The 22908-nt window shown below is 56.8% G+C and overlaps 2 protein-coding genes across 4 annotated transcripts; one reads left to right on the forward strand and one right to left on the reverse strand.

Annotated features, from left to right (window-relative positions):
- The first annotated feature begins 475 nt into the window (after positions 1 to 475).
- Positions 476 to 3773, forward strand: BRF2 (BRF2 general transcription factor IIIB subunit). Its single transcript, XM_031602218.2, has 4 exons — positions 476 to 663; positions 1471 to 1530; positions 1924 to 2245; positions 2598 to 3773. Exons 1-4 carry the CDS (start codon positions 510 to 512, stop codon positions 3307 to 3309), a joined length of 1248 nt encoding a protein of 415 aa, XP_031458078.2. The 5' UTR covers positions 476 to 509; the 3' UTR covers positions 3310 to 3773.
- A 559-nt stretch (positions 3774 to 4332) lies between these two features.
- ADGRA2 (adhesion G protein-coupled receptor A2) lies at positions 4333 to 22844 on the reverse strand. Of its 3 annotated transcripts, XM_090125793.1 has the most exons (20): positions 21435 to 22844; positions 20788 to 21030; positions 14013 to 14084; positions 11356 to 11427; positions 11196 to 11267; positions 10854 to 10925; positions 10587 to 10750; positions 10294 to 10507; positions 9829 to 9993; positions 9219 to 9420; positions 8982 to 9131; positions 8709 to 8870; positions 8402 to 8611; positions 8129 to 8330; positions 7749 to 7957; positions 7504 to 7631; positions 7283 to 7406; positions 7027 to 7172; positions 6805 to 6894; positions 4333 to 6604 (listed from the first exon to the last, which is right to left on the reverse strand). In XM_090125793.1, exons 2-20 carry the CDS (start codon positions 20979 to 20981, stop codon positions 5455 to 5457), a joined length of 3798 nt encoding a protein of 1265 aa, XP_089981919.1. In that variant the 5' UTR covers positions 20982 to 21030; positions 21435 to 22844; the 3' UTR covers positions 4333 to 5454. The 3 variants fall into 3 exon arrangements, with proteins under 3 accessions (XP_089981919.1, XP_089981918.1, XP_031458077.2); XM_090125792.1 differs by lacking the exon at positions 21435 to 22844 and having other exon boundaries at positions 20788 to 21054; XM_031602217.2 differs by lacking the exons at positions 20788 to 21030; positions 21435 to 22844 and adding an exon at positions 18357 to 18645.
- Positions 22845 to 22908: the final 64 nt, after the last annotated feature.

Here is a 22908-nt window from a genome sequence, read left to right on the forward strand (position 1 = left end):
GTCTCCTTCCAGCCTGGCAGCTGTGGGGCAGAGGGGACTTTGAAGCACGCTGTGCCTACTGAGAACAGGTGAAAAAGGCAGCAGTTGCTCAACAGTGACCCACAGCCTGAACCCACAGCCTGTGCTGCTGCAGGCAGAGCTCTGCTGCTCCTCGTGCTGAACTCCACGGCCGAACCTCCTCGCCCTGTAGCTCCTTTGTGCTGCATTCATCCCTGCCATCTGCCCGTCATGTAAACATCTGACGGGGTGGGGAAACCAGCCGGGCGAGCTCATCACGGAACCGAGAGTTTCTGCGAGCTGAAAATGTGCAAAAGGTCCTCGGCCGGGAGCAAAATCAGCCGCAGTTCCGCGGAGATCCGCGAGGAAGGCGCTGCTCAGCGGCGGAGGGGCGGAACGCGCGGAGCCGGAACTCAGAGCTCGGGAGCGGCGTTCCGCCCGGACCGTGACGCGCGTCGCACCGTGCGGCGCTGTGATTGGCTGAGAGCGGTGCGCCCCCCGCGCGGGTCCCCATGGCGGCGCGCGGCTGCTGCCCCGAGTGCGGCTCCGCTGCGCTGCTGGAGGACGCGCACTACGCGCAGCAGCAGTTGGTGTGCGCCGCGTGCGGCTGCGTGCTGGCCGAGGGGCTGCTGACCACCACCTACAGCGACGAGGGGCAGCTGCGAGGTGAGGGCTGTGCCGCGGGCCCCATGCAGTGCTGTAGGCTTGGGGCTGAGTGGCTGGATGACTGTGAAGAGGAAAGGGACCTGGGGGTGTTGGTTGATGCTCGGCTGAACATGAGCCAGCAGTGTGCCCAGGTGGCCAAGAGGGCCAGCGCCATCCTGGCCTGCATTAGAAATAGTGTGGCCAGCAGGAGCAGGGAGGTCATCATCTCCTGTACTCAGCTCTGGTGAGGCCGCACCTCGAGTGCTGTGTTCAGTTTTGGGCCCCTCACCACAGGAAAGACATTGAGGTACTGAAACGTGTCCAGAGAAGGGCAACGAAACTGGTGAGGGGTCTGGAGCACAAGTCTTATAAGGAGCGGCTGAGAGAGCTGGGATTGTTTAGTCTGGAGAAGAGGAGGCTCAGGGGAGACCTCATGGCACCCTACAGCTTCCTGAAGGGAGGCTGTGGTGAGGAGGGGTTTGGCCTCTTCTCCAGGCAACAAACAGGAGCCGGGGAAATGGCCGCAAGTTGTAGCAGAGGAGATTTAGGTTAGACTTAAGGAAGAACTTGTTCTCTCAGGCACTGCAATGGCTGCACAGGGAGGTGGTGGAGTCGCCGTCCCTGGCAGCTTTCAAGATGGATGAGGAGCTGGATGAGGATGAGGAGCTGCGAGATCTGGTTTGGTGCTTGTGGTAGCAGTGGTGAGGGGAGGGCGGTTGGACTCGATGATCTTGCAGGTCGTTTCCAACCTTGTGATTCTATGATTCTATGATTCTCTGCACAGCCATGGTGCGCCTGGTGCTGACTGACTGCTGCTGTTTGTTTCAGAGGTGGCCTATTCGCAGAGCACTGGGCAGAAGGAGCAGTTGAACCGCTGCGAGCAGCGAGGTAAGGGCAAACATCCCGACCTGGGCTGTGTTTCTCTGGACGTCCAATGCCACCCTTATTGCAAACAGCTCCTCCTTTATATCCAGCCTAAATCTTTCAGTTTGAAATCGTCCCCCTTGTCCTGTTATAGCAGGCTCTGCGGAAGGGTCTGTCCCCTTCTTCCTTACAGCCCCTTGGGCTGCTCTCAGGTCTGCCTGGAGCCCTTCCTTTCCCAGCTGCACAGTGCCCGTGCTCTGCCTGTCCTCACAGGGCAGTGTTCCATCCCTCAGATCACTTCTGCTTTGCTGTAATTCTAATGCATCTCTGAAATTGTAAAAGCCTTTGGGAGCTGACAGTAGAACATGAAGGAAGGAGTTAGTTCTGCTGATCCTTAATAGCAGTGTCTTTTTTCAGGGATCAGACGGGTCCAGGATCTCTGTAAGGTTCTTCGGCTCCCGTCGGTGTTTGAGGGAACGGCCGTCTCTTATTTCCAGAGAGCACTGCAGCACCCCTCCTTCCGCCTGGTCAGCCTGGAGAAGAAGGAGCTCCTGGTGGGCTGCTGCGTGCTGGCAACCTGTCGGCAGCACAACTGGCCGCTGACACTGGGAACGATTTGCTCCCTCCTCTATGCAAAGCAGGAATTGGTCACCAGCGTCTACCTGAGCCTTCAGAAGGAGCTCAGGATCTCAGTGCCGGCGCTGAGCCTTTCAGATCTGGTGAAGACACACCTTAACAGGTAACAGGAACCATTCATCGTGCCCATGGTGCTCTGTGTACAGCACCAGTTTGTGCAGAAGCTTCCAGATGCAATTGCTGTGGAAAGCTGTTTGGAGAGCAGGCAGTGTGGGACTTAGGCATGGTGAGCTACAGCTTAGCTTGAGAGCAGGGTGTGTTTGCCCTTTAGGACCTCACTGTGGCCTTCTCCATGTTTATTTAGATGGATGACTGCAGCAGTGGCTGCCACTGTGGTGGAGTATCAGCAAATACTGGAGGCTGAGGGCAGAAATCCCTCACAGTCTGAGCCGTGTTGCTGTAGCCAGGTCCTGATGCTTTTCCTGGTGCTAACAGTAGGTTTTCTCCTCTTTCAGTTTCCGCCTGTTCCAGCACACAGAGGACATCCCTGTCCTGTTTGTGGAGGACAAAGAGACAATGCTTGCCCGGACCACGCAGGTGGTGGAGCTGGCCAGTGAGACGTGGCTGGTGACAGGCCGGCACCCCATCCCCATTGTCACAGCTGCAGCCTTCCTGTCCTGGCAGTCACTGCAGCCCTCCGCCCGCCTCACCTGCACGTTCACACAGTTCTGCAAGGCAGCAGGCGTCGACCTGCCCCCCCCAGCACGCCTGAGGCTGAAGGAGCTTTATGACATCCTCCTGAGGATGGCAGCTGAGCTCGCTTGGCTAAAGGTGCTTAACTTGGACAAGAAGACAGTGGTCAAATACATTGGGGATCTGCTGCAGCACCGAATCTTCCTGCTGAAAAATGCCTTCTGTGCAGCAGATGTGGAGGAGCAGCAGAGGGCAGCCCAGGCTGAGGACTCCTCCAGCAATCCTCTGGCAGCAGAAGGGACAGCACCAGACAAGGGCTGTCCCTCGGAAGGGAAGCAGAAGGCTGTGGGCAGCCGGAGGCCCTTACTGCCACCCTGCCTCCTCCATCCAAGGAAGAGACTGCGCACTGCAGCCTTGAGTGCTTCGGATGCTGCTGTCACTGGAGATGATCCCATCTCTGACAGTGAAATAGAGCAGTACCTGAGGGGCCCAGAGGAGATCAGGGCATTTAGGAGGGCCAAAGTGTGGCAGTAAAGATGAGCATCACTGGAATAGCAGCACCGGAGCACCAGAGACTCTGGAACCAAAAGCATAAATCCTGATGGTTAAAGAGATATTGAGTGCTGCAAGGACAGTCATCCGAGGAAATGGGGTGGGGTGGGGAATGGATGATGGCTTCTTTCATGTTCTGGACCACAATGAGTCATTTTAATTGGAAATAAATAGAAGTACAGGTGTGAAGAATGGTTTCAGCTGCCCCAGCATCGGCTGGACAGGTGCTGGGAAACCACTGGGGTGTATGAGCACAGCACTGCTGGCTGTTTAATTTGGACACTGTGAGGCAGTGACCTCTGTCTGCCTAACGGGCTGTTGTGTTTGAATGCAGAGTCTGTGGGAAATAACAGTACATTTGGCAGATTTGCAAATCTTTAATATATTAAACAAAACATATCTGCTAGAAACATTCTATTTATATAAAAATGCAAAAAGACCCCTTTAAAGACATTTCTTTGGCATATTTTCCCCCTCCCTCCCCCATGTATATTGCAAGAAGCTCTCTGTTGATCTGTCATTTGCTTGTAATGTAAACATACAAAAAAAAAAAATAAAGAAGTGTAATTAATAATACCAAGCTTTTTATATAATACTGTCACAGTGCAGCAAGCATATATAACAACTCAGCATCAGCAAGACTGTGTGGGCTGCAGTATTGACATAAGGATTTAAATTGCATCAAATAGCAGGCACAATAAACGTGGCATTAAGCAGGCTGTTGGTCAGGGAAGTCTGGCAGCCCAGGGACAGCAGAGCTGCAGCAAAGCCAGTGAACTCCAGCCCTGCAGGACGAGGGGTTCCAAAGGGAGGGGTGTTGGATTCTGAAGGGGAGAAAAATCTGCCACTAAGTGCTATTTACTCTGCTAACTCCTGGATCCCTCGGCTGTGGTGTAGCACAGGGCTGGCTTGAATGCTTCCCAGCACTTCAGTCCTTTGCAGCTCCCCAGGACCCCATGGGAGGTAGGTAAATAATTAAACCCATTTGCATGTGTGAAAAAACTGAGGCTGAAAACAGCACAGATACACTCCTAGTGCTCCTAGAGCCTCCTACAGCCTGCAGTGAGTCTGACTTTTTTTTGCCTGCTAGAAAAAAAGAGAGACTTGTTTTTAAATGGGGAAAAATAAGTGCTTAGCAAAGTTCCAGCCCTTTGAACGTACTGCAGTCCTTAGGAAGGGCCCTGGCAGCACTGTGGGTATCATCCTCTCAACTCTCCAGGAGCAGCCCCCTCTGAGGGAGGAGCCCATGCTGGGGGGACAGGAGGTGGCTCAGCACAGTGCTGTTGGTGTCCTGGCTTTGTGGGAGCAAAGCCTGCTGGGTTCTGTATGCACACATGGGTTAAGGATGAAGACCTGCTTTGGTGCCTGCGCCCAATTGGGCTCTTTGGTTCCTGGAGGAGATGGACAACCCGTGTCCATCTTAGGCAGAGCAGTGCTGCTGCTCCACCTGTTTGCATAGGTTACACGTGGGAGGGTCTGGGAGCATTTTCCTGCGATGCTTTTAGTGTCTGACATCCACAGAGTGCAGACAGTTTCTCAGATCAGTGCCTTCTCTTTGCTTGTGCTTGCTTCGCAATATGGCTTTTGCTTTGGCAATCGAGTAACCCTCAGGGCTAAATACTGTCCTTTAAGATAACAACATTTGCATTTCATAACACTTCAAACTGAGACTCTTTCAGAAAAAGCTCATTTGGGGCCACCCAAGCGTCTGCACGACATGCCTACGTCTGGGAATATTGCAGTCGTGGCTGTGGGAGAACATTGCTGGTAAGGCGGAGGCACTTGCATCAGTCTATACATATATACATTCAACAATATAGAAATTTGAAAAATAGACATTTGTTTCCTTTGTATATTATAAAATAGCATTTAGGATCAGTCTGAAGTGACGTGCGGGAGTGACGGAAGCGTGGCTGCAATTCATGCTGCTGAAAAGCAGTGGTTGCCTTTTACCTCCGCCTCTCAGTGCTGCAACCTGGGCAGGCTGTGACGCCCGTCCTGCGGGGATGAAGCCCCACGTAGTGCACTTAGCCACGCTCACAGCCTCTCTGTGAGCTCCTCCGTGCACAACCTCCAGCCAAGGAGGACGTGCTGCAGCACTATGGCCATCTGCTCCTTCCCCATCCCTCACACTGTGGTTTCGCTCTTCCAGAGCCCGCTTCTCATCCCTGCCCCGCTGTCAGCACCGGCCAGATTGACATCATACTTGCTGCCCTTCAACCCTCCGTTGTGGCTGCCCACATTTAGGGGGTAGGAGCGTCGCTTCGCCTCCCTCTCCGCCTGCCTCACGTTGTCTCTGCTCCGCCGTCGCGCCTCCAGAAAGCCGTCGCTGCCCTCCGATTGGCTGGGTGCCACCTCCCCATCCTGGATGCCCACGGCTCGCTGCGCAGCGCAGTTGTTCATGGGGCTGTTCCTGCTGCTGTGGTAGCTCTCGGAATGGCTGTTGTGCACGCTGCCGCTTTCGCTCTGCTCGGAGGATGGGCCCCGCAGCACCTTCAAACGGTGGTGCTTCCCCTCGCGGTGCTGCTTAGTTCTGCTCTTGTGGTTCCTGCGGTGGTTGTTGGTGTTTCTCCCCACCCCGGCGCTTCTCCCATCTCCGTGCTCCGGCTCATCAGCCTGGCTCTGTGCCGCCCGCAGGTTGGTCAGCTTGCAGCGGCCGGCGGCTGAGCCCGTGCTGCTGGGTGAGGAGGAGGACGTGGCGCTGCGGGCGGCTTCGGGATCGCAGCTGATGAACATCTGTGAGCCGTCCTCTACCGCCGCTGTGCCGGGGTGGCTGTAGGGCTGCATAGGCAGCGCAGAGCGGTAGGATGGGCAGCAGGAGAACCACGAGCCCAGCACGTCCCGGCGACGGACGCAGTGATGGATGAAGATGAAGAGTCCCAGCGCCACGGCCGTCACTCCATAAAGGCAGCTGAAGACAATGTTGAGATCTCCACGCTGGGACACGGCCATGGCTCCAAACGTCCATAAGGCCACATACATGGCGTGCACAGCCAGCAGGGCCCAGAGCTGTGCCTGCAGTGAGTACACACCATCCACCTCTAGGCAATGCGTCCCTGAGTGTAGTGTCACTGAGATGGAGCCTGAGTCTGTCAGCAGCTCCCCGTTGGTCCCCAGCCTCGGCGGTGTGCCTGGCAACTCCGGGGGCTCCTTCCCACGGGGAGCGTGGCACTGCAGGCTGAGTCCAGCACAGAGCAGGTACAGCCAGGTGACCAGTAGGATGAAGGCCACTGGCACGTAGAAGGCGCCCAGGCTGGGTCTCCACACCAGCCAGCAGCTGCAGGGGAGAGAAAAGGATTCAGTCAGCATGGCTTCAGCCTTAGGGCACCTTGGTCCCTATGGCCTGCCTCCATGGCTTATGCATGCCTTGTCAATGGACAGCTCCTGGGATGGATTCCACAAGCATTTTCCTGGATTACCAGCACTGCTGGCTTCCCTTCCCCTTGCCCACGCTGAGGAAGGAAGCAGGACACTTACTAAGGGTTGTTGTCGTGGTAGTTGTGGATGTTGACAGCCGCTGTGATGCCACAGATGATGAGGGGGATCCCACCAGCAATCAGATAGAACCTGCAAAGAGAGAGCACGCCAAGAGCATACAATAGTGCTGGGTCAGAGCACATCAAAATTATGCTATGCTGCCGAGTGCACTTCCCAATGGGGAAGACCTAGTGAGGAGTTTCAGGCAGGGGATGGCAGTACCGTAGCATGGGCCGAGGGGTTGGAGGTGCTGAATCCCCATCTGGCTGCTGAGGTGCTTTCCAGGTCGCCTCCTTGTAGAGGACACGGGCTTTCACCACCATCCACAGCAGTGTGGACAGGGAGGAGTAGTGCAAAATGATGCCGACCTGCGGGACAAGATGATGTGGTCAGCACAATGATGCAGCCAAGTGAGGCTCAAGTGTTCAGCTTGGAGTAAAACCCCATTTGGGGTCCCCATTGCAGCAGTGGCACCCACCGCTTGGCAGACAACCAGGTAGCCGGTGAGGGTGATGCCTCCTGCAAACACTGCTGATGTCATGGCCATGTGGAAGCAGAGGTTAAGGAGCATGTGCCAGCACTTCCGCGTGATGTGAATGGTGCTGGAGGGAGCAGAAGGGAGCAGTGAGCTGTCTGGCTTGGACTATCCCCCTCCAGCCATACCCCTACCTACAGCTAAGGCCACCCCGTGATGCTCACCCGTGGTGGACGATGTATGTGATGATGGTGGTGAAGAGGCAGAGCAGCAGCACAGCTGTGCAGGTGTACATGGCTGGGTGCAGCACCTCCACTGGACCTTGTGCTTCACTGGGGAACCCGCTCAGCTCCTGCATGGCACCACACAGCCCGTCAGACCCTATCCCATAGCCCCACAGCCACTGAACCACGCATCCTACACCTCCACATGGCCCCAGTGCTCACCCCCCACCTGCTGCCCCATTTACCATGAGCACAGCCACGTTGCTGAGGTGCCGGCAGTGCAGGGAGGTGACGTTGGGCTCACGGGCAGCCAGCTGGCAGCCCTCAGCGCTCCAACCCCCCATGCCCCCCAGCACCTCAAAGTTCCAGTAGGCAGCCACGGGGTCTGCACCCTCCCCAGGGTGTCGCAGCGACACGGCCACCGGCTCCGTCAGGTTCCCTACACTGCAGCCATCTGCAGGGATGGAGAGAGCTGGTGAGCCAGGGGGACCCACCCCCAAAAAATACTTTCCCTTCAGCAGCACAGCCCAAAGAAATGGCTTTGCTCTACAGCAGCGCTGGGGAGAACAGCCCCAAGAGCTCTAATCTCCATAGAAAGGCAGCCCTGCTGGCACACAGCCCTTACATGTCCCTGCATAGATGACTGGCGTGGCCACGCTGCGCCGCTTGCCGTCGTCTGCTAGACGTGAGGAGTTCCCTGTGCTGCAGAAGAGCTTCCCGTTGCGGAACACCAGCAGCTGCAACTTGCAGTCGGCCAGCGGGGTGGGTGGGACAGGGCTGGCAAAGAGGCTGGGAGGCAGCTGGATGGAGGCCAGGGCAATGCTGTTCTGTGGGCACACAGTCACCGGTGAGATCAAGCCGCACCCTCAAGCCCCTCACACCCCCATCAGATCCATACCTTGATGTGGAAACTGCTCAGGGAGATGTTGGGGCGTCCTGTGGTGCAGCGCAGCCGCAGCTGCTGGTCAGGCTGGGGCTCGGCTGCCTGCTCAGCCAGGGCTGTGCGGCCAGGAGGGCCCCCATCCCGGCGCTGGAATGCCACGCAGCTCAGCCCCACGTAGCTCTCAGGCTTTACCACGTATGCCTCGAAGGCGATGTTGCGTGAGTTCTGCCAGGCACAGAGCAGTGAGGCTACTGTCAGCCCAGCATGGGCAAAGACCCCTCATATGAACATGGATGGACCCCCACTGCGTGCAGGGACTCACCACTGCCATGTGCTGGGAGTTGCTGCTGAGGGTGTGCGCAGCGATCTTCTCCAGTGAACGGACGATGCTGGTGCATGCCTTCTCCTCCTTCTGTGACATCCATAGGATGTGGTCGTCCACCAGCATGATGTTGCTTGCCATCTCCACGATCACATCAGTGAGCTGCGAGGAGAGCCGGCTGCAGGTCGCGCTCAGTTCATTCATCCCCAGTTCATGCTTCCCTCCCAGTACCCACCATGCACAGATGGGGAAAACAGAGAACAGCAGCGTTACCTGCTTGATCTGGTCCACGTAGCCAATAAACTTCTCAATCATCTGAGCCACATAGAGGACATCAACCATATCCGAGAAGTTCGCAGCCTCAGCTGTGTAGACGCGCAGCTGGTGAGCCAGTGTCAGTGCATTGGAGGCATTGATGGGCATCTGTAGGGTAGCACAACCACAGGGCACAGTCACTGCTGTGCCTGACCCCAACCTCAGCAATCTGTGTGGGCTGAGCACCCGGCTCACCAGCACAAAGGTGTAGAGCACACGGGTGATGTCGTTGGTGTAGAGGCAGTGGGAGTAGTCGCCCTCCTCCCAGCGCCCTGCACGGTCACAACGCCTGGATGCTTGCTTCTCTGCTGCCGGGCCCCCACTTGCTGGCCCCGAGGCAAAGGGGTACTGCAGGCATGACTGGAAGGCAGTGATGCCAGCCAGCGTGCGGGGCCACCTGGATGCACATACACACACACACAATGACAGTGGGGCAATGCTCCCCACAGAGCTGCTGTCCCCCCATCCCACATCCTGCTTGGCTCAGAGCAGCACAGGGGGGCACCGCTAATCGAAGCCACATTGACTGCAGCAGTAATTTATATTCTGGAACAGCCCTGCCGAGGTTACGGCAGACGCCCAGAGCCTTTCGTCTTGTGCCAGAGAAATTCCAACACCTCTGCTGCTGGAGCCGGGCTGCGCTGCCGGCATGGGAAGGCCTTCAAAGGCGCTCATGCTCCCTGTGGCTGCTAATTGCAACCAGATGATTGGGCACCTGTGGGCCCCCGCCTGCAGGCAGCCCCCTGCACGGCACGCACCGCGCACAGCCACGTTCTCCCTTGGCCACACTGCTACTGGTCTCTACCTGAAGTCCCCTCGGTTGTTGGTGACGCGCTCTGCGGGGCAGTAGGACGCGGAGGTCTCCAGCACCACAATCTCCACCTTCTTGCTGACATTGCCCTGGGAGGTGGAGACGGCACACTCCCACTCACCGTTGGCGGAGACGTGGATGTTGGAGAGGATGAGCTCGCTGTGGGCAGAGGGGACACGTTGGCATGGAGAGGCAGTCCCTGGAGTGGGGACATGCACCAAGAAACAATGCCAACACTTTGCATCCCACCTACAGCACTTGGTACCCGCAAACCTGCAAGCCCTGCACTGTTCCCACCCCATATGCACCCCATCCCCACCTCTATCTCCATCCCCATCCCTATTCCCATCCTCATTCCTGTTCAATCCATCCCCATCCTATCCCACCTCCATTCCTAACCCCATTCACATCTCTATCCCCATCATCCCCATCTCCATCCTGATCCTATCCCGCTCCCACCTGGTGATGAAGGTGCAGTCATGGATGAGGCTCTCCTCCACGATGACGCCCGCCCGCTCATCCTCCTGCACTCGCTGGTGGTTGTGGTACCAATGGATCTGGGTGCTGTTATCCAAATAGGTGGCGGTGCACTGGAAGGGCAGTCGGTCCCCCTGGAACACCACCTGACGCAGCGACGGGATGAGGTGGTGGGTGTGCAGCTCCGGGGTGCCCTCTGCGGGGGGGGGACACATGCAGTGTGAGCCCCCCCAGCCCTGGCACACTGCCCACACCCTTCCCTTCTTTCTGCTCACCGCATTGCAGCTGGCTCTCCTGTGTGCTGCGCAGCGGGGTGCTGTGCAGGTGCCGTGGGTACACACACAGTGTTCGCTCTGAGATCTGTGCTGAGCGGTTGCGGGCCCAGGGCAGCACCCAGAGCAGATTGCAGTCACACGTCAGGTATTCGGTGGCAAAGTCCCTGCAAGGGTCAGCAGCCGTGTGGGGAGGCTGAAGCTGGAGGTGGCACAGCTGTGCATACTTCAGAGAGGGTCTGTGTTTGGGAATGGATGTGGTGTACTCACACGACTTTCAGTGAGGGTAGCTCATCAAAAACGCCAGGGGGGAGGCTGGAGAAAATGTTTCCTGACATGTTACTGCAAGACAGGGAAGCACAGAGCCATGGAGGAGACTGGGACATGCTTGGAAAACCTAAAGTCCTCTCACATCCTGGGGATCCTAGTGTCACCCACTGGTTTGGGCATCCTCATCCCTACCTCCATCCCATCCCCAGTCCTAGAGATGAAAGCCTTTAGGAGGGGACCAGGAGTCCGAGCTCCCTGATGTGTCCCATTTACAGCCCCCACCACCCAATACAGTGTGTGGGGCATGGTGGCCCTTCTAGGGGAGCCCACGGCACTGCTTACAGTCGGAGGAGGTTGGTGAGACCCTGGAAGACACTGGCGCTCAGACAACCGATGCGGTTGTTGGAGAGATCCCTGCAAGGAAGCAGAGGGGCTGTCAGTGCTGGGGATGCTGAGCTGCTCCCAGTCCCCACGGGCTGCCCTGCGCTCCCCAGGCACTTACAGACGCTTCAGCTCGGGGAGCCCAAGGAAGGCACCTGGCTGCACCGTGCTGATCAGGTTGTTCTTCAAGTCCCTGCAGGGAGACAAACACAGAGCTCAGGGTGTGCAGCCAGCATCCTGCCCCTTCCATCAGCACAGCTCCACAGTGCTCCCAGCCAGATGGAAGCCTGGGGAATGCAGCCCCGCTCCCAGCACACTGCAGCCACACAGAGCCAGGCATCCCAGGGACTCTGCAGGGCCTCACACGTACCATGCCCACCTTTCCTTCCTGCAGAGCTGTTTCCAGAGCAGCCTTATCCCAGGAAGGCTATTAGGATAAGAGCACACTGCAAATGTCAGCACAGCCTCACAGTGGCTTTGCAGCCTGGAGGAAGCTCGATTGGGTTATTACACTGATTACAGGCATGTATCTTATCAGAGGCATGCCAGGCACGCAGCAGCCGCTGCAGTAGGGACGTAGGGAGAGCTCTCAGCTGCTGCACTTCTGCTGAGCAAAGGTGTCCCGTGGGTACATGGCACCCAGCCAGCTCTCAGGGTGCTGGCAGGGTGTACAGGTGTGCAGGGCTGTGGGTGTGCAGGGCTGTGAGCGTGCAGATGTACACGGGTGGCTCAGGTGAGCCCCAGTGCTGAAGGAACAGCTCCACTCACCCACGCCGTGCACACCTGTACTGCAAACACAGCCATCCCAACAACCCTCCCCATGCACACCACAGAATACACCTGGCCCTGGGACAGCAGCCTAGCCCCACCAGGCAGCACAGACAGACAGACAGACCCTACACTTGCAGCACTGCGGGATCCCCACAACTCTGCACGCAGCACCGTTCAACATCCCCCTCCCGAAACACTGTGTTGGTGCAGCACGTTCATTTCTTTGTGAGGACTTATGGACATTTCCCAGTGCTTCCATGTGCAGCTCATAGAGGCTTTAAGCCATGCTCCCAGCCCTATCTACAGCACACGGGATGGAGTTACCATGAGAGTGATTTTCTCCCGTGCTCGCTCACATCAGAGCCTTTCAACACAGTGCCCAATGCCTGGTTAACAGAAGCCATTGTCACCATGGGGCCACCCCAAAACTCACAGTCCTTTATGGGGCCATCGAGGGACCCATCCTGGCCAAGTCCCAGCCCCTGAGCACGGTGGTGCTGGCGGAGGGCACGGCACTCCCAGTTGGGGCTGCGCTAATGAGGGTGGCCGCATACCGGCCCTGCTCACACTCATTAATCTCATTACGCCGCCACATATCAGTGGTGATGCTGAACTGCCAGTCCTGAGGAGCGGTGGGCGTGGGGCTCTTGGGGGTGGCTTGGGGACCCTGGAAACAGCTCAGCCCCAATGACTGCGTCACACCAAACCCCCATGGCCCCATGACCAAAGCAAGGGGCCCCTGAGGTCCTCGTGGTGCCAGCACAGCCCCTCTGTGGGGTTTGTCTGTGCTGCAGCCCTGGACCGACCCGATGCACACAATTAGAGCTGCTGTCGGGAGCAATCAGGCGCAGCCCCGTGCTGGCTGGGGGACGGGGGGATGCTGCCCATGGCTGTGCTCTGAGCTGAGCTTCATTGAAGGTTATCCCATGCTACACACACAGGGACCTCAGGGCATGGGGATGTGCAGACCTCCTGCACCTGGGGACTGTTGTCCCCCAGGTATCGCCCCTGGGCCAGGCTGCTCCCTGTCCAGGCTCATTAATCCTCTCATTAATGAGAACTCAGTGCCAGGAGCCTAGATGTGACCCCATACTTCAACCACAGCGTGGGAGAAACTTGGGTCCTCAAAATGACTGCTTCAAATAGAGTCCCAAAACAGCTCCATGGGTATTTTCATGGCTTCAAAAATCTCATGTCAGCCCCAACACCGTGCACCGGGAACACAAACCCAGAAGCAATGCCATGCCCTGCAGTGCCTGCCCTGACCAAACACTGCACACCCACTCCCCATGGAGCAGCTGGCCTCTGCTGGCCAGGGCAGGTGCACACTGCATAACTCAAACAAGCTTCACGTTCATAAATGCTTCCTTGTTCGAGCTAATGAGATCCAGGCTGTGCTGATCCCACTGCCCATGGGGAGCAATGGTGAGACCCCTAGGCAGTGGGGCTGGGACCAATGGGTGCTGTAGTGCCAATCAGAAGCCTGGGCCCCATGGAGGGGTCCCTGCACCCCAAAGGAATATGGACATCCTTGGCACCATATGCCATGGGATGGTGCAAGCACAGCACCCTGCAGGGACCCTCCTGCAAAGGGATGGGCACCCATGGGCTGTCCCCACAGCTGGAGCCCCTCGGCCCTGGTGTCACCCCATCCCTGTGGGGCTGAGGAACGTGTGAGCCCCTTGAAGTGGAACAAAACACCCTCAGTGTGCCCGTCCCCACTCTTACAAACCTACAGATCAGATCCATATGGGGGCCATAAATCTCCTCTTATTAACGTTCCCATCATAGAGATGCCTTTCATGGAGAGATAAGAAAGTTGACTTTGTTTGGGGGGACAATGTCGCTTTTCATACCAGCCCCCACCGAGTGTGGCCCCCCTGGTGCCTCTGCCCCAGTCCAGTTCCCAGAGACCCCAGGACGCCTGTGGGTGCTGGTGGCAAACCTAATGCCCAGAGGCTCACTGACTAGCCTATCCCACACCACCCCCAGTCTCCATTCACTCACAGCTTCTCCAGCGCCCGCAGCCCGAAGAAGGAGCCGTTCTGCAGCACTGTGATCTTGTTGTTGCTCAGCAGCCTGTGGGGATGAGAGCAAAGGGATGGAAGGAGAGGGAAGGTGCTGTTACATGGGCTGTGATGGAGATGCCCAAGGATCAGCGGGGCTGGGGGATTGGGAATAGCCAGTTCTTAGCAAGGTGGCATTGCTGGGGGATGACATGGGACACATAGCACCCCTGTGGGGACACCATGCCATGGTGGCAGTGGGCTGGAGGTCCCCAGGGCTCTATCAGTGCCTGAGGCATCACAGCATAGAGTTGCATGTGTAGACAATAAGAACCCCCAAACCCGCACTGAGCAGCATCGAGGAATCCTCAGCCCCTGCCCCATTAGAGATCAGTGTGGCACACAGCTCCGACCCTGCAGGAAGTGCAGAGGGAAACCACAGCAGGGAGGGCTCCCCGGGAACCCCATCCGGGGGCGAGCAGCAGGAAAAAAGGCCTCATTGAGGGCTGTGCCAGAGCTGTTTACACACGGGCCGTCCCTGCAGCTGCGCTGAATGGGAACTGTGTGCTGCAGACAGGACGCGCTCCGCACCATCCCAGTCCCAGGGGGCAGACGTCGGGTTTCCCTGGCCCCATTCCCACATTGCAGCCAGGACTGGGGGACTCCTGGGGGGGTTGCAACCTAACCCCAGCAACAGCAGCTCAGCGTTATCCCATCCAAACCCCAGGGCACTCACATGGCACCCAGTTCCCTCACTACAGCCCCAAGGGATGCTGCTGCAGTGGAGCACGCTGCTCTCCATGGATGTTGCACTCACCCCTGCGTCCCCACCACCATGTGCTCTCCACAAGGGTGCAGCTTTGGCTGGGGTTACAACCAGGGCTTGCACCCAGCTGGGAACATGGACCCCAGCCCACCACAGGCCCCAGGAAGGAGCCCCCATGCCAGGAGATGCTTTGTTCTTCTGACCCCTGGGACCATCAGCTGTATTTCTGCCATAAAAACAAAACTCCCCTCCATAAAAGGCAAAGCTCAGGCGGTCCAAGATGAAATCAGTATCCTGTGTGATCTGCAGCCAGGCTGCAGGGAGAGCAGAGGCGGGAGCAGCCTCCATCCTGCGCCTGTTGGAGCTGGGACCCCCTGCACCTATTTGTGCAAGGAACAAAGCTCCCAGTGAGTGACCAAAGGATGCTGGTCTTTTTTCCCCAGGCAGTCCCACTGGGCTCCATGGAGCTCCACACATTAGTGGTGATGTGTCTCTGCTAGCACAACTCAAAGCAGAAAAGCAAAAAATATCTGAATGCATGAGATGGATGCATGGGGCTGCAGGAGGGATCCAGCCATGGCAATGGGTGCCTGTCTGGGTCCTTGCAGCCACTGATGCAGGGGGATGTGGTCCCTGTGCCCAGGCTGCCTGCAGACACACCATGAAAGTGCAGAACCATGAGCTGGACATGCCACTCAAGTGGAACAGTTCTGCAGCACCAAGGAACCCGTTGGCTGACGCTGCGTTCATTGAGCGATGCTGGATCACTCCCTAAGGGTAATGCAGGGATGACAGAGCACAGCATGAAGGAAAAGCAAGGAGTGGGTAATGGGTCCCATTGGGTCCCATCTCCTCTCCTCAAATCCATTACCAATGGCACAGAGCCTACGGGGCATCAGCGCAGGCGCAGAGATGGAGAAATCCTTTTCCCTTCTCATTTTTCTTCCCCTCATCTCAAAAAAGAGGAGCCAAAAAGTGAAGGAAAAAAAAAAAAAAAAAAACAACAAAAAAACACACAAAAAAACCCCAAACAAGCTTGTTTTTTCAAGCGTGCTGGAATCCACTTGGATAAATAACTGCTCCAGAACCCGGCCTGCTGGAACAATAAACTTCCTATGTCCCCGACCAAAAAAGGAGGCAGCGGCCGCGCTCCCCACAGCCGGCGTGCAGCGGGAGGAGGACGCGGCACGGAGGTTAATAGTGGGGCGAGGATGGTGGGGGTGGGGAGAACAGCTATGCTTTGCTCTCTGAGTGCATTAATTTAAAGCATATGCTCTGTGCAGATAGGGCCGTGCCCTGCGCAGCGCTCGGCCGCCGGCGGGGGATTGTAGGAAGGGTGAAGCGGGGGCCCCTGGTGCTCCCCAACCTCCTCCCCCCCCCCAAACTGGGGCGGTGCCACCAGCTCACGTCACACCAGGCTATTTCGGATGGTGAAAATTATTGTTCCAACCCTCAGCACAGGAAAAAGGAGCCCCGGAGAGAGGGAAAAGTGGTCAGAGTGGAGCAGTGCAGGGATGGCCCTGGGGGATGTCACATCCCCGTCGCCCCACAGCATTGCAGGGCCCCCCATCTGCAAGGATGGAAAGGAGAAAACCCACAGACCCTTAAAAACTACCCAATCAATATCAAAAGGTTTCCAAAAGAAACCATCTGCAGGGCCCAGGATAAGCAGAGGGGAGTTCAAGTAGAACTGGAAATTGGTCATAAGTCAAAGCCCTCTATTCCCTGCAGACAATCTGTAATTTTGGTGCAATCAAGCTGCGTGCAGAAATGAGGCCTGCGCTGGGATTCCACATCTGGAAGAGGTTTGGGCTCCTGCCCGTGTGACAGCAGGGCCAACAGGGTGATTGGGGCGGGTGGGGACGCAGCACACTTCCATCAGGGTGTGAGCAGGGGGCGGGGGGGGGGGGACATTCAGCCCCATTAGCAAAGGGCTGCAGAGCCCTAGCAGCAGGCTGCAGGGACATCCCCAGCCAATGCCCTGAGATGCTGATGCTCAGCACCAAGGAAGCTGCAGCCCCAGCAGAATGGATGCCCACTGGAGCAGGATGTGTGGCAAGCAGCACCACGGGAAGCAAAGCACAAAGGGGTGAGGTGCAGGAACTGCACAGGGCAGAGAGCACATGCACATCTGCTCAGGTTGCATGGGGACATGGTGAAGCCAAACCTCACGCATGCTCCTGGCCAGCACTACAGCAAAGAACTGCACAGCTCTGCACAAAACACACTGTGTGCCCCATAGTCGAGCTGCCCCTGGGGCATGCAGGAGCTGTGGGCTGCCCAGAATGATGTCCCCATGGCCTTAACCACACCTGGCAGCACTGGGAGATGCCGGTGAACCTGGAGCCTCTGGTTTTGATTGTCCCATCTGGAAAGGGTTTAGCATAAATCACGTTTACTGCAAGAGAGCAGAGCCCAGGGTCACCACGTATTTGTAGGTTTCTGTCTATGCCAGTAGGTTTCGTGTCACGTTGGAGTGGGATTGTGTCACGTCTTGATGCTGCCACACAGTCATCCTAAAAGGAAGCTCAAGAGCAAGCAAGGAATGGGACACTGCTCCTAAATACAACTCAACAAAGTACTCCCAATCCCTGCGGGTGCCTGCAGTGGGCTGACACGTCACAGCACCCTGGGGCAGGGACTGTAAGAGCAGAGCAGCTTGGGGAGAGCACTGCTGCAGTATGCAGCTCCAGCACAGCAGCACGGGATGGGGCCACGAGCACCACAGCTGCTGCTTTAGGGCCATCGATGCTTCCATTGTGACCACTGCATTTCAGAGCTCACAGTGCCACAGAGCCTTGATGAGCTTTGAGGACATGCTCCATATTTATGGGTTTTCACCAGGCCAACATCATCACCCTAAAATGAAGCCTCTGCAACAGCAAAGGGCACATGGGAAAACCCAAACTGCCCCAACGCAGCCACAGGACCCCCATGCACGAGCAAATACATGATAACTGGGCAGGACCGTGAGCACCCTGTGCACTGCAGGACCTCAAAAGCAGGACAAGGTCCTGGTGGGATGGGTGAAAGTAGCGATTCCAGCAGCGGCCGTGCCGTCACTGCCCTCCCAGGCAGCTTTAATTCAAACCTCCCTGCCGCATTTATAAATAAACACACACCACTGCCAGCGCCTGCCCAGAGCCCGGAGCTTCCCTGCCCAGGGCCGAGCGGGCTCGGAGGGAGAGAAGCGACAACTCAGCCCCATCACAGAGCCCAGATCCACAGCACATCAGATCCGTCCGGAGCAAATATTTCCAGTAAAAAGCTTTCAAACAAAAACATCCTCCTCCAGCGCTCCAAGCAGCAAACATCGCGGAAGGAAGCGCGGGGATGGAGCCCGTTTCCTGCGCTTCCACATCGGGTCCAAGCTGCGCACCCACATTTCCACCCCACGGAGACGGAGCGGTCCCGGGGCGGCTCCACGACGGCTTTTAAAACCCCATCGAACAGCGCTCCGCGTTACGCAGAGCAGAAAAACCGCTAGAGTCGGAGCAGAGCCGCCGATCTCACGAGAGACGGAAGAGTTCGCTCTGCGTGGAACGAAGGGACGCGGGCACGCGTGTGCGCGGTACTCACAGCGTGGCGGTGCCGTCGGGCAGCAGCCGCGGTTCGGGAGGTGCGGGTAGGGCCGCTCCGTTGCACAGAACCCGGCGACGGGGCACGGCGGGGCCGCTCGCCTTGTGCCGCTCCGCCGCGCACTTACAGCCCACGCTCTGCACCGCGCAGCTCCGCACCGCCGCCGATTCCGCAGCCTCGCTCAGCGCCGCCGCCACCGCTAAGAGCAGAGCCGCCGCCGCCGCCCCCCGCATCGCCCCGGCACCGGGAGCTCCGGCTCCCCGAGCCCCGGGGCGGCTCCGGCGGCGCCTCCCCCGCTTGCAGCGCTCCGCCGCCAGCCCTGGCACCTCCCCCGTACCGCCCCCCGCCACCGCCTTCTTCTTCTCCTCCTCCCCCCGGCCCGGCCACCACCGGACGGCCCCGAGTGGGGAGGAAGAACGGGGACCCCGGGGGGGCAAAGAGGCGTCGGACCCTGCGCGGAGCTGCGGGGCAAAAGGCTCAGCCCGACGGCACGGAGCGGGGCCCGAAGCGCAGAGCTGGAATCCTGTGCGTCCAGGGGGAGAGATGGAGCCCCGGGCATCCATGGAGAGAGAGAGAGAGATGGAGCCCTGTGCGTCCATACAGAGAACGAGATGGAGATGCAGCTCCACTTATCCACAAGAAAAGATGCAGCCCTGCTCCTACAGAGTTCACATGGTGTCCATACAGACCATGACGTGATCCTGCAGTGACAAGCACTGCATCCCAGGGACATGGGACATGCAGCCCTGCTGGCCCCCAGGGCCCCACACTACAACCAATGCACAAACTTTCTCTGTCATTTCACTGCTTTGCTCCCTCCTGCCCCCTTCTCTGCAGTTAGCACTCCTCCCTGCTCGCTTTTAACTTTGTTTGCCTCAGTGCTTTTCATTCTAAGTTCAATATTTTGCTTCCTGCTCCCCTCCTCCCACATCCCCGCTGCCCCCTGTGCTCCCCCAGCCCCTCTCAGCCCCATGCTCATCTTCTCCATGCACACCACTCACTGCAGCTCCAAATCAAAAGCGATCAAAGCACACAACACATTCTTTGGGACACCTCCAGTGAGAGAGGGAAGAGGGTCACGGAATGGAGGCAGAGGCTGACTGGGGAAAGCAGTTTCTCTCCAGGACCAGCAGTGTCTGGAGGAGGAAGAAATTTACTCCATTCTCTAAATAAATACATCTCATTGTGGTGGTGGGCGTAAGGAGTTACTCATCACAATCCCATCGTTCTAAGAACACAAACCCAACCCCAGGAGCTTGGTACAAGCTTGCCACCAAGTCACAGTCATGCACACTGTGTCCCTTTGCACTCTTTTTTTTTTTTTTTTGAGTAAAATTTCCACTGCAGCAATCACTTTCCAGTTCTCATTGCTTCAGGATGCTGGGCCCAGACCCCACAGCTGGAGCTGGGAGCAGCAGGAAACTGTTTGTGTCCAGCATCCGCCCCGAGATCCTGCATGAGCAGGTGATGGCCAATGGGAGGAAGAGGCTCCACTGACCCCCATAGCAAACATTGAGCCCTGCCTCCTCTTCATGCTCTGCAGAAAGCACAAGCAGTGCTCCCTTCTCCTTCTGTAGGTAACACAGCAATGTTCTGCCACTAGATCAAGCCCTAAAAGAACTTCTCATCCCCAAGAATTGCCATGTTTGCAAAGGATGTACCATTTCTCCTCTGGGAAGCTGCTCATACCACTCCAACCCCAACCCTGGTGCCCCTCTTCTTTCTCTTTCTGAGGGCAGTGACTCCATAACCAGGGCTGGGAGGGCTCTGGAGAACCTCTGCATTAAACTGGGGGCTCTTCATACATGAACACAGCAGTACTTGGCACAGCCCTCAGCCCTGGAGGATACTGGTCACTGCTGCCATCATCTGAGGGTGGTCAGAGCACTGGAGCTGTCTCCACCACACACTGAAGCAATCAAGCTACTCTACGTGGTCTTCAGAATCCCAATCCCCTATAAAATTACCTCCAAGAACAGTCAAAACTTTGTCCAAGCCCATAACAAATGTGAGCTGTCTGGCCCCATCACTGCTCAGCTCCAGCAGGGCTCCCCACGTGGCTCAGCCGCAGGTCCTTTCAAGTGCTTCCAACACCTCTCCACACTTCCCCAGAGCCCCTCCAGCCTCTTCCGACACCTCCTGCAAGGAGATCATGCGGCATCCCATCCTGAGCCACAATATCAAGGATGTGCAGTGCCAAACCCCATACCCCTCACTTTCATTTGGGTGTAACAGTGCTCCTTCTCCACTGCAAGCACAGGGAAAGACAACAAGCACGAGACTCGAAATTCCTTTCACTGGGATCCAATAAAAACCTTGGCAGTTGCTGGCCTTCCTGCCGGAAACCCGATCTTCAAGAAATAAACACTCTTTGCACTTTGAAAGGCTGTGTCAGGCTGTGGGGCTGGGGCATGGGGCAGCTTCTGCCTACCTCGGGTACCTCCAGCAGCTGCAGATCCAGTGCTGTCCATTGGGAGCTCTGCAGTCCCATAGGGATGTGCAGCACCCTGGTGTGATGTGCAGAGCAGGTCTGGTTGGTGCATCAAGAGCTGTTAAATGTGAGCAGGCGGCCTTCATGTCCCTCCAAATCTCAGCACCCACTGCATCCCTGCACATGTGCTGCATGAATCACAGGCACTTCTTGGCAGAGAGGTCAAGCTGCAAGCCAGAGCCTCTGCAACACAAAAGATACGATCTGATAAAATAAATCAAGCCTGGTTTTGTGGAAGAAGGGAAGCGAGTGGTGTCTGCACTCTTGGCTAAGAAAGGAAACTGGAGCACAGCAGCTTTAAGTGCCTCTAATGGGGGGAGGCTGCAGCTCAGCACTCTCCCAGGATGGTCGTTGCACCAAAAGCCATGAAAGGAGAAGCAGCAGCATGTTGTCCTGCCCTAGGATCATCCCAGCTTTATTCCTTCCAGAGGCAGCCAGCTCCCAGGTGCTCCCTGCAGCAGATGTGCAGCTCTGCAGATGCTGATGCAGGGGGTCCCTGTGCTGCTGGAACCCTTGGGGACATTGGGGACTGGCCCCAGCTGGGCAACACTGGGGTCTGTGCATGAGTGTTACCTGGTGGGGCTTACCTGAAACCTACAGCTGTGCATTCCCATCATCACTGGGAGGTGGTGGTTCTGTGCCAGCAGCAGGCACTGAAGCCAGGAGGAGGAAGAGTCCCTCTGGCCATGAAACAAGCCTTCAGCTGCTGGCATTGTTCCTACAAGGCAAATATTGACAGTGACATTGTCTCTACGAGCAGTGAGTGAGAGCACTGCTGCTCCAACAGACCAACAGAGTGCTTTTCACAGATGTAAATAAAGCTTGTATTGCAGGGGGCCTAAGTGCCTGGGCAGAGGGGTTCATTAAGAGCCCTTTGTCTGCAGTTTGCTTGCTCTGCTCCTCTGTAGGAGGAGCCCAAGGTGGGCACTGAGGAGGCAGGAGGAACAGAAGGTGTCTGTGGGTGCTGTACTGACTTCAGCAAGGCTCAACCATGTGAGAAGCATGGCAAAGCTCTCAAAGAGATCAGAAACCCTGCTGCAAGTGGGATGGCAGAGAAAAGCAGCTGCAGAGCAGAGGAGCAGTGGCTACACTGCTCTCCTCTCTCTTTAGCGCATTGTCACCACACAGCAGTCTGCTGCAGCTGCTGGAGAAGCACCCCAGTCCCATCCCACGGCCACCTGCGCTGGAGCTGAGCCCCATCCTGCAGCTGGGAGCTCACAGAATCAAAGCTGGGGGAGCCCTTGAATGCCTTTAGCAGACAGATCGAAAAACCAGAAGACCACACACTTCTGTGAGCCTGTCTGCTCCTAAAGAACCGCCGTGCAGAGTCAGACCTCCAGGGCATGGAAGCCAGGACAAAGCCTGCCCTGCACGCAGCACCCCGCACGCTTACCTTAACTGCTTCATTAAGCATGATGAGGGTTGAGTTTCAACTCAGGAAATAAGTGCAAAACGCCTGAGAGAGGAAAAGTGGGAGGGTAAGGAAGCCATAAAGGCAGACAATTCCCACAGATGTTCAACATCAATCCAGCCCACTCTTCTGTGCTCAGACATTAGAACTGTGACCATGCAGCTTTCTCCAGCTCAGGAAGCTTTATAAGGAGCACTACTTTAGCAAACAAACACTGCAGGGACACTGGCAGTCTTTACACATTTGCATCAAACTCAGAAAGAACAATGTGTGTCCTGAGTTCATTCTGTAAAATAAATAAAGCCTTTAATATGGTGAAGTTTGCAAACAAGACCCGTGGGCAGAATGTTTCACTAGTGCAAAAATTCAGGGACGAAGGAGAAAGGGATGAACCTCAGCCACGGGATGGAGAGCAGTTATTTGTGAGCCCCATCACCAGCTGTCCCCGCAGGGCTGGGGGAGCAGTGCCACCCAGAGGGCTCCTCCAGAACAGCTCTCCCCAGCACACAGCTCGGCAGCCACTTCTCCCCTTTTTATCTCAGATATCTCCACTTTCATTGCTCTGCTTCAGCTGCCACCCCTCCACCCAGAGACTCACCAAACAGTAAGCCCAGATTACAAAAGAAAAAAAAAAAAAAAAGCTCCAACAA

The sequence above is a fragment of the Phasianus colchicus genome, chromosome 27, assembly GCF_987193195.1.
Source record: "Phasianus colchicus chromosome 27, bPhaCol1.hap1.1, whole genome shotgun sequence".
NCBI classification, from domain to species: Eukaryota; Metazoa; Chordata; class Aves; order Galliformes; family Phasianidae; genus Phasianus; species Phasianus colchicus.

Coding starts and splice junctions, on each gene's coding strand:
- BRF2 (XM_031602218.2), top strand. CDS start 510: ATGGCGGCGCGCGGCTGCTGCCCCGAGTGCGGCTCCGCTGCGCTGCTG. Junction 664..1,470: donor CGACGAGGGGCAGCTGCGAG/GTGAGGGCTGTG, acceptor TGTTTGTTTCAG/AGGTGGCCTATTCGCAGAGC. Junction 2,246..2,597: donor GTGAAGACACACCTTAACAG/GTAACAGGAACC, acceptor CTCCTCTTTCAG/TTTCCGCCTGTTCCAGCACA.
- ADGRA2 (XM_031602217.2), bottom strand. CDS start 18,589: ATGCGGGGGGCGGCGGCGGCGGCTCTGCTCTTAGCGGTGGCGGCGGCG. Junction 6,895..7,026: donor ACCCCTCGGCCCATGCTACG/GTACTGCCATCC, acceptor CTCTCTTTGCAG/GTTCTATCTGATTGCTGGTG. Junction 6,605..6,804: donor TACCACGACAACAACCCTTA/GTAAGTGTCCTG, acceptor TCTCCCCTGCAG/CTGCTGGCTGGTGTGGAGAC.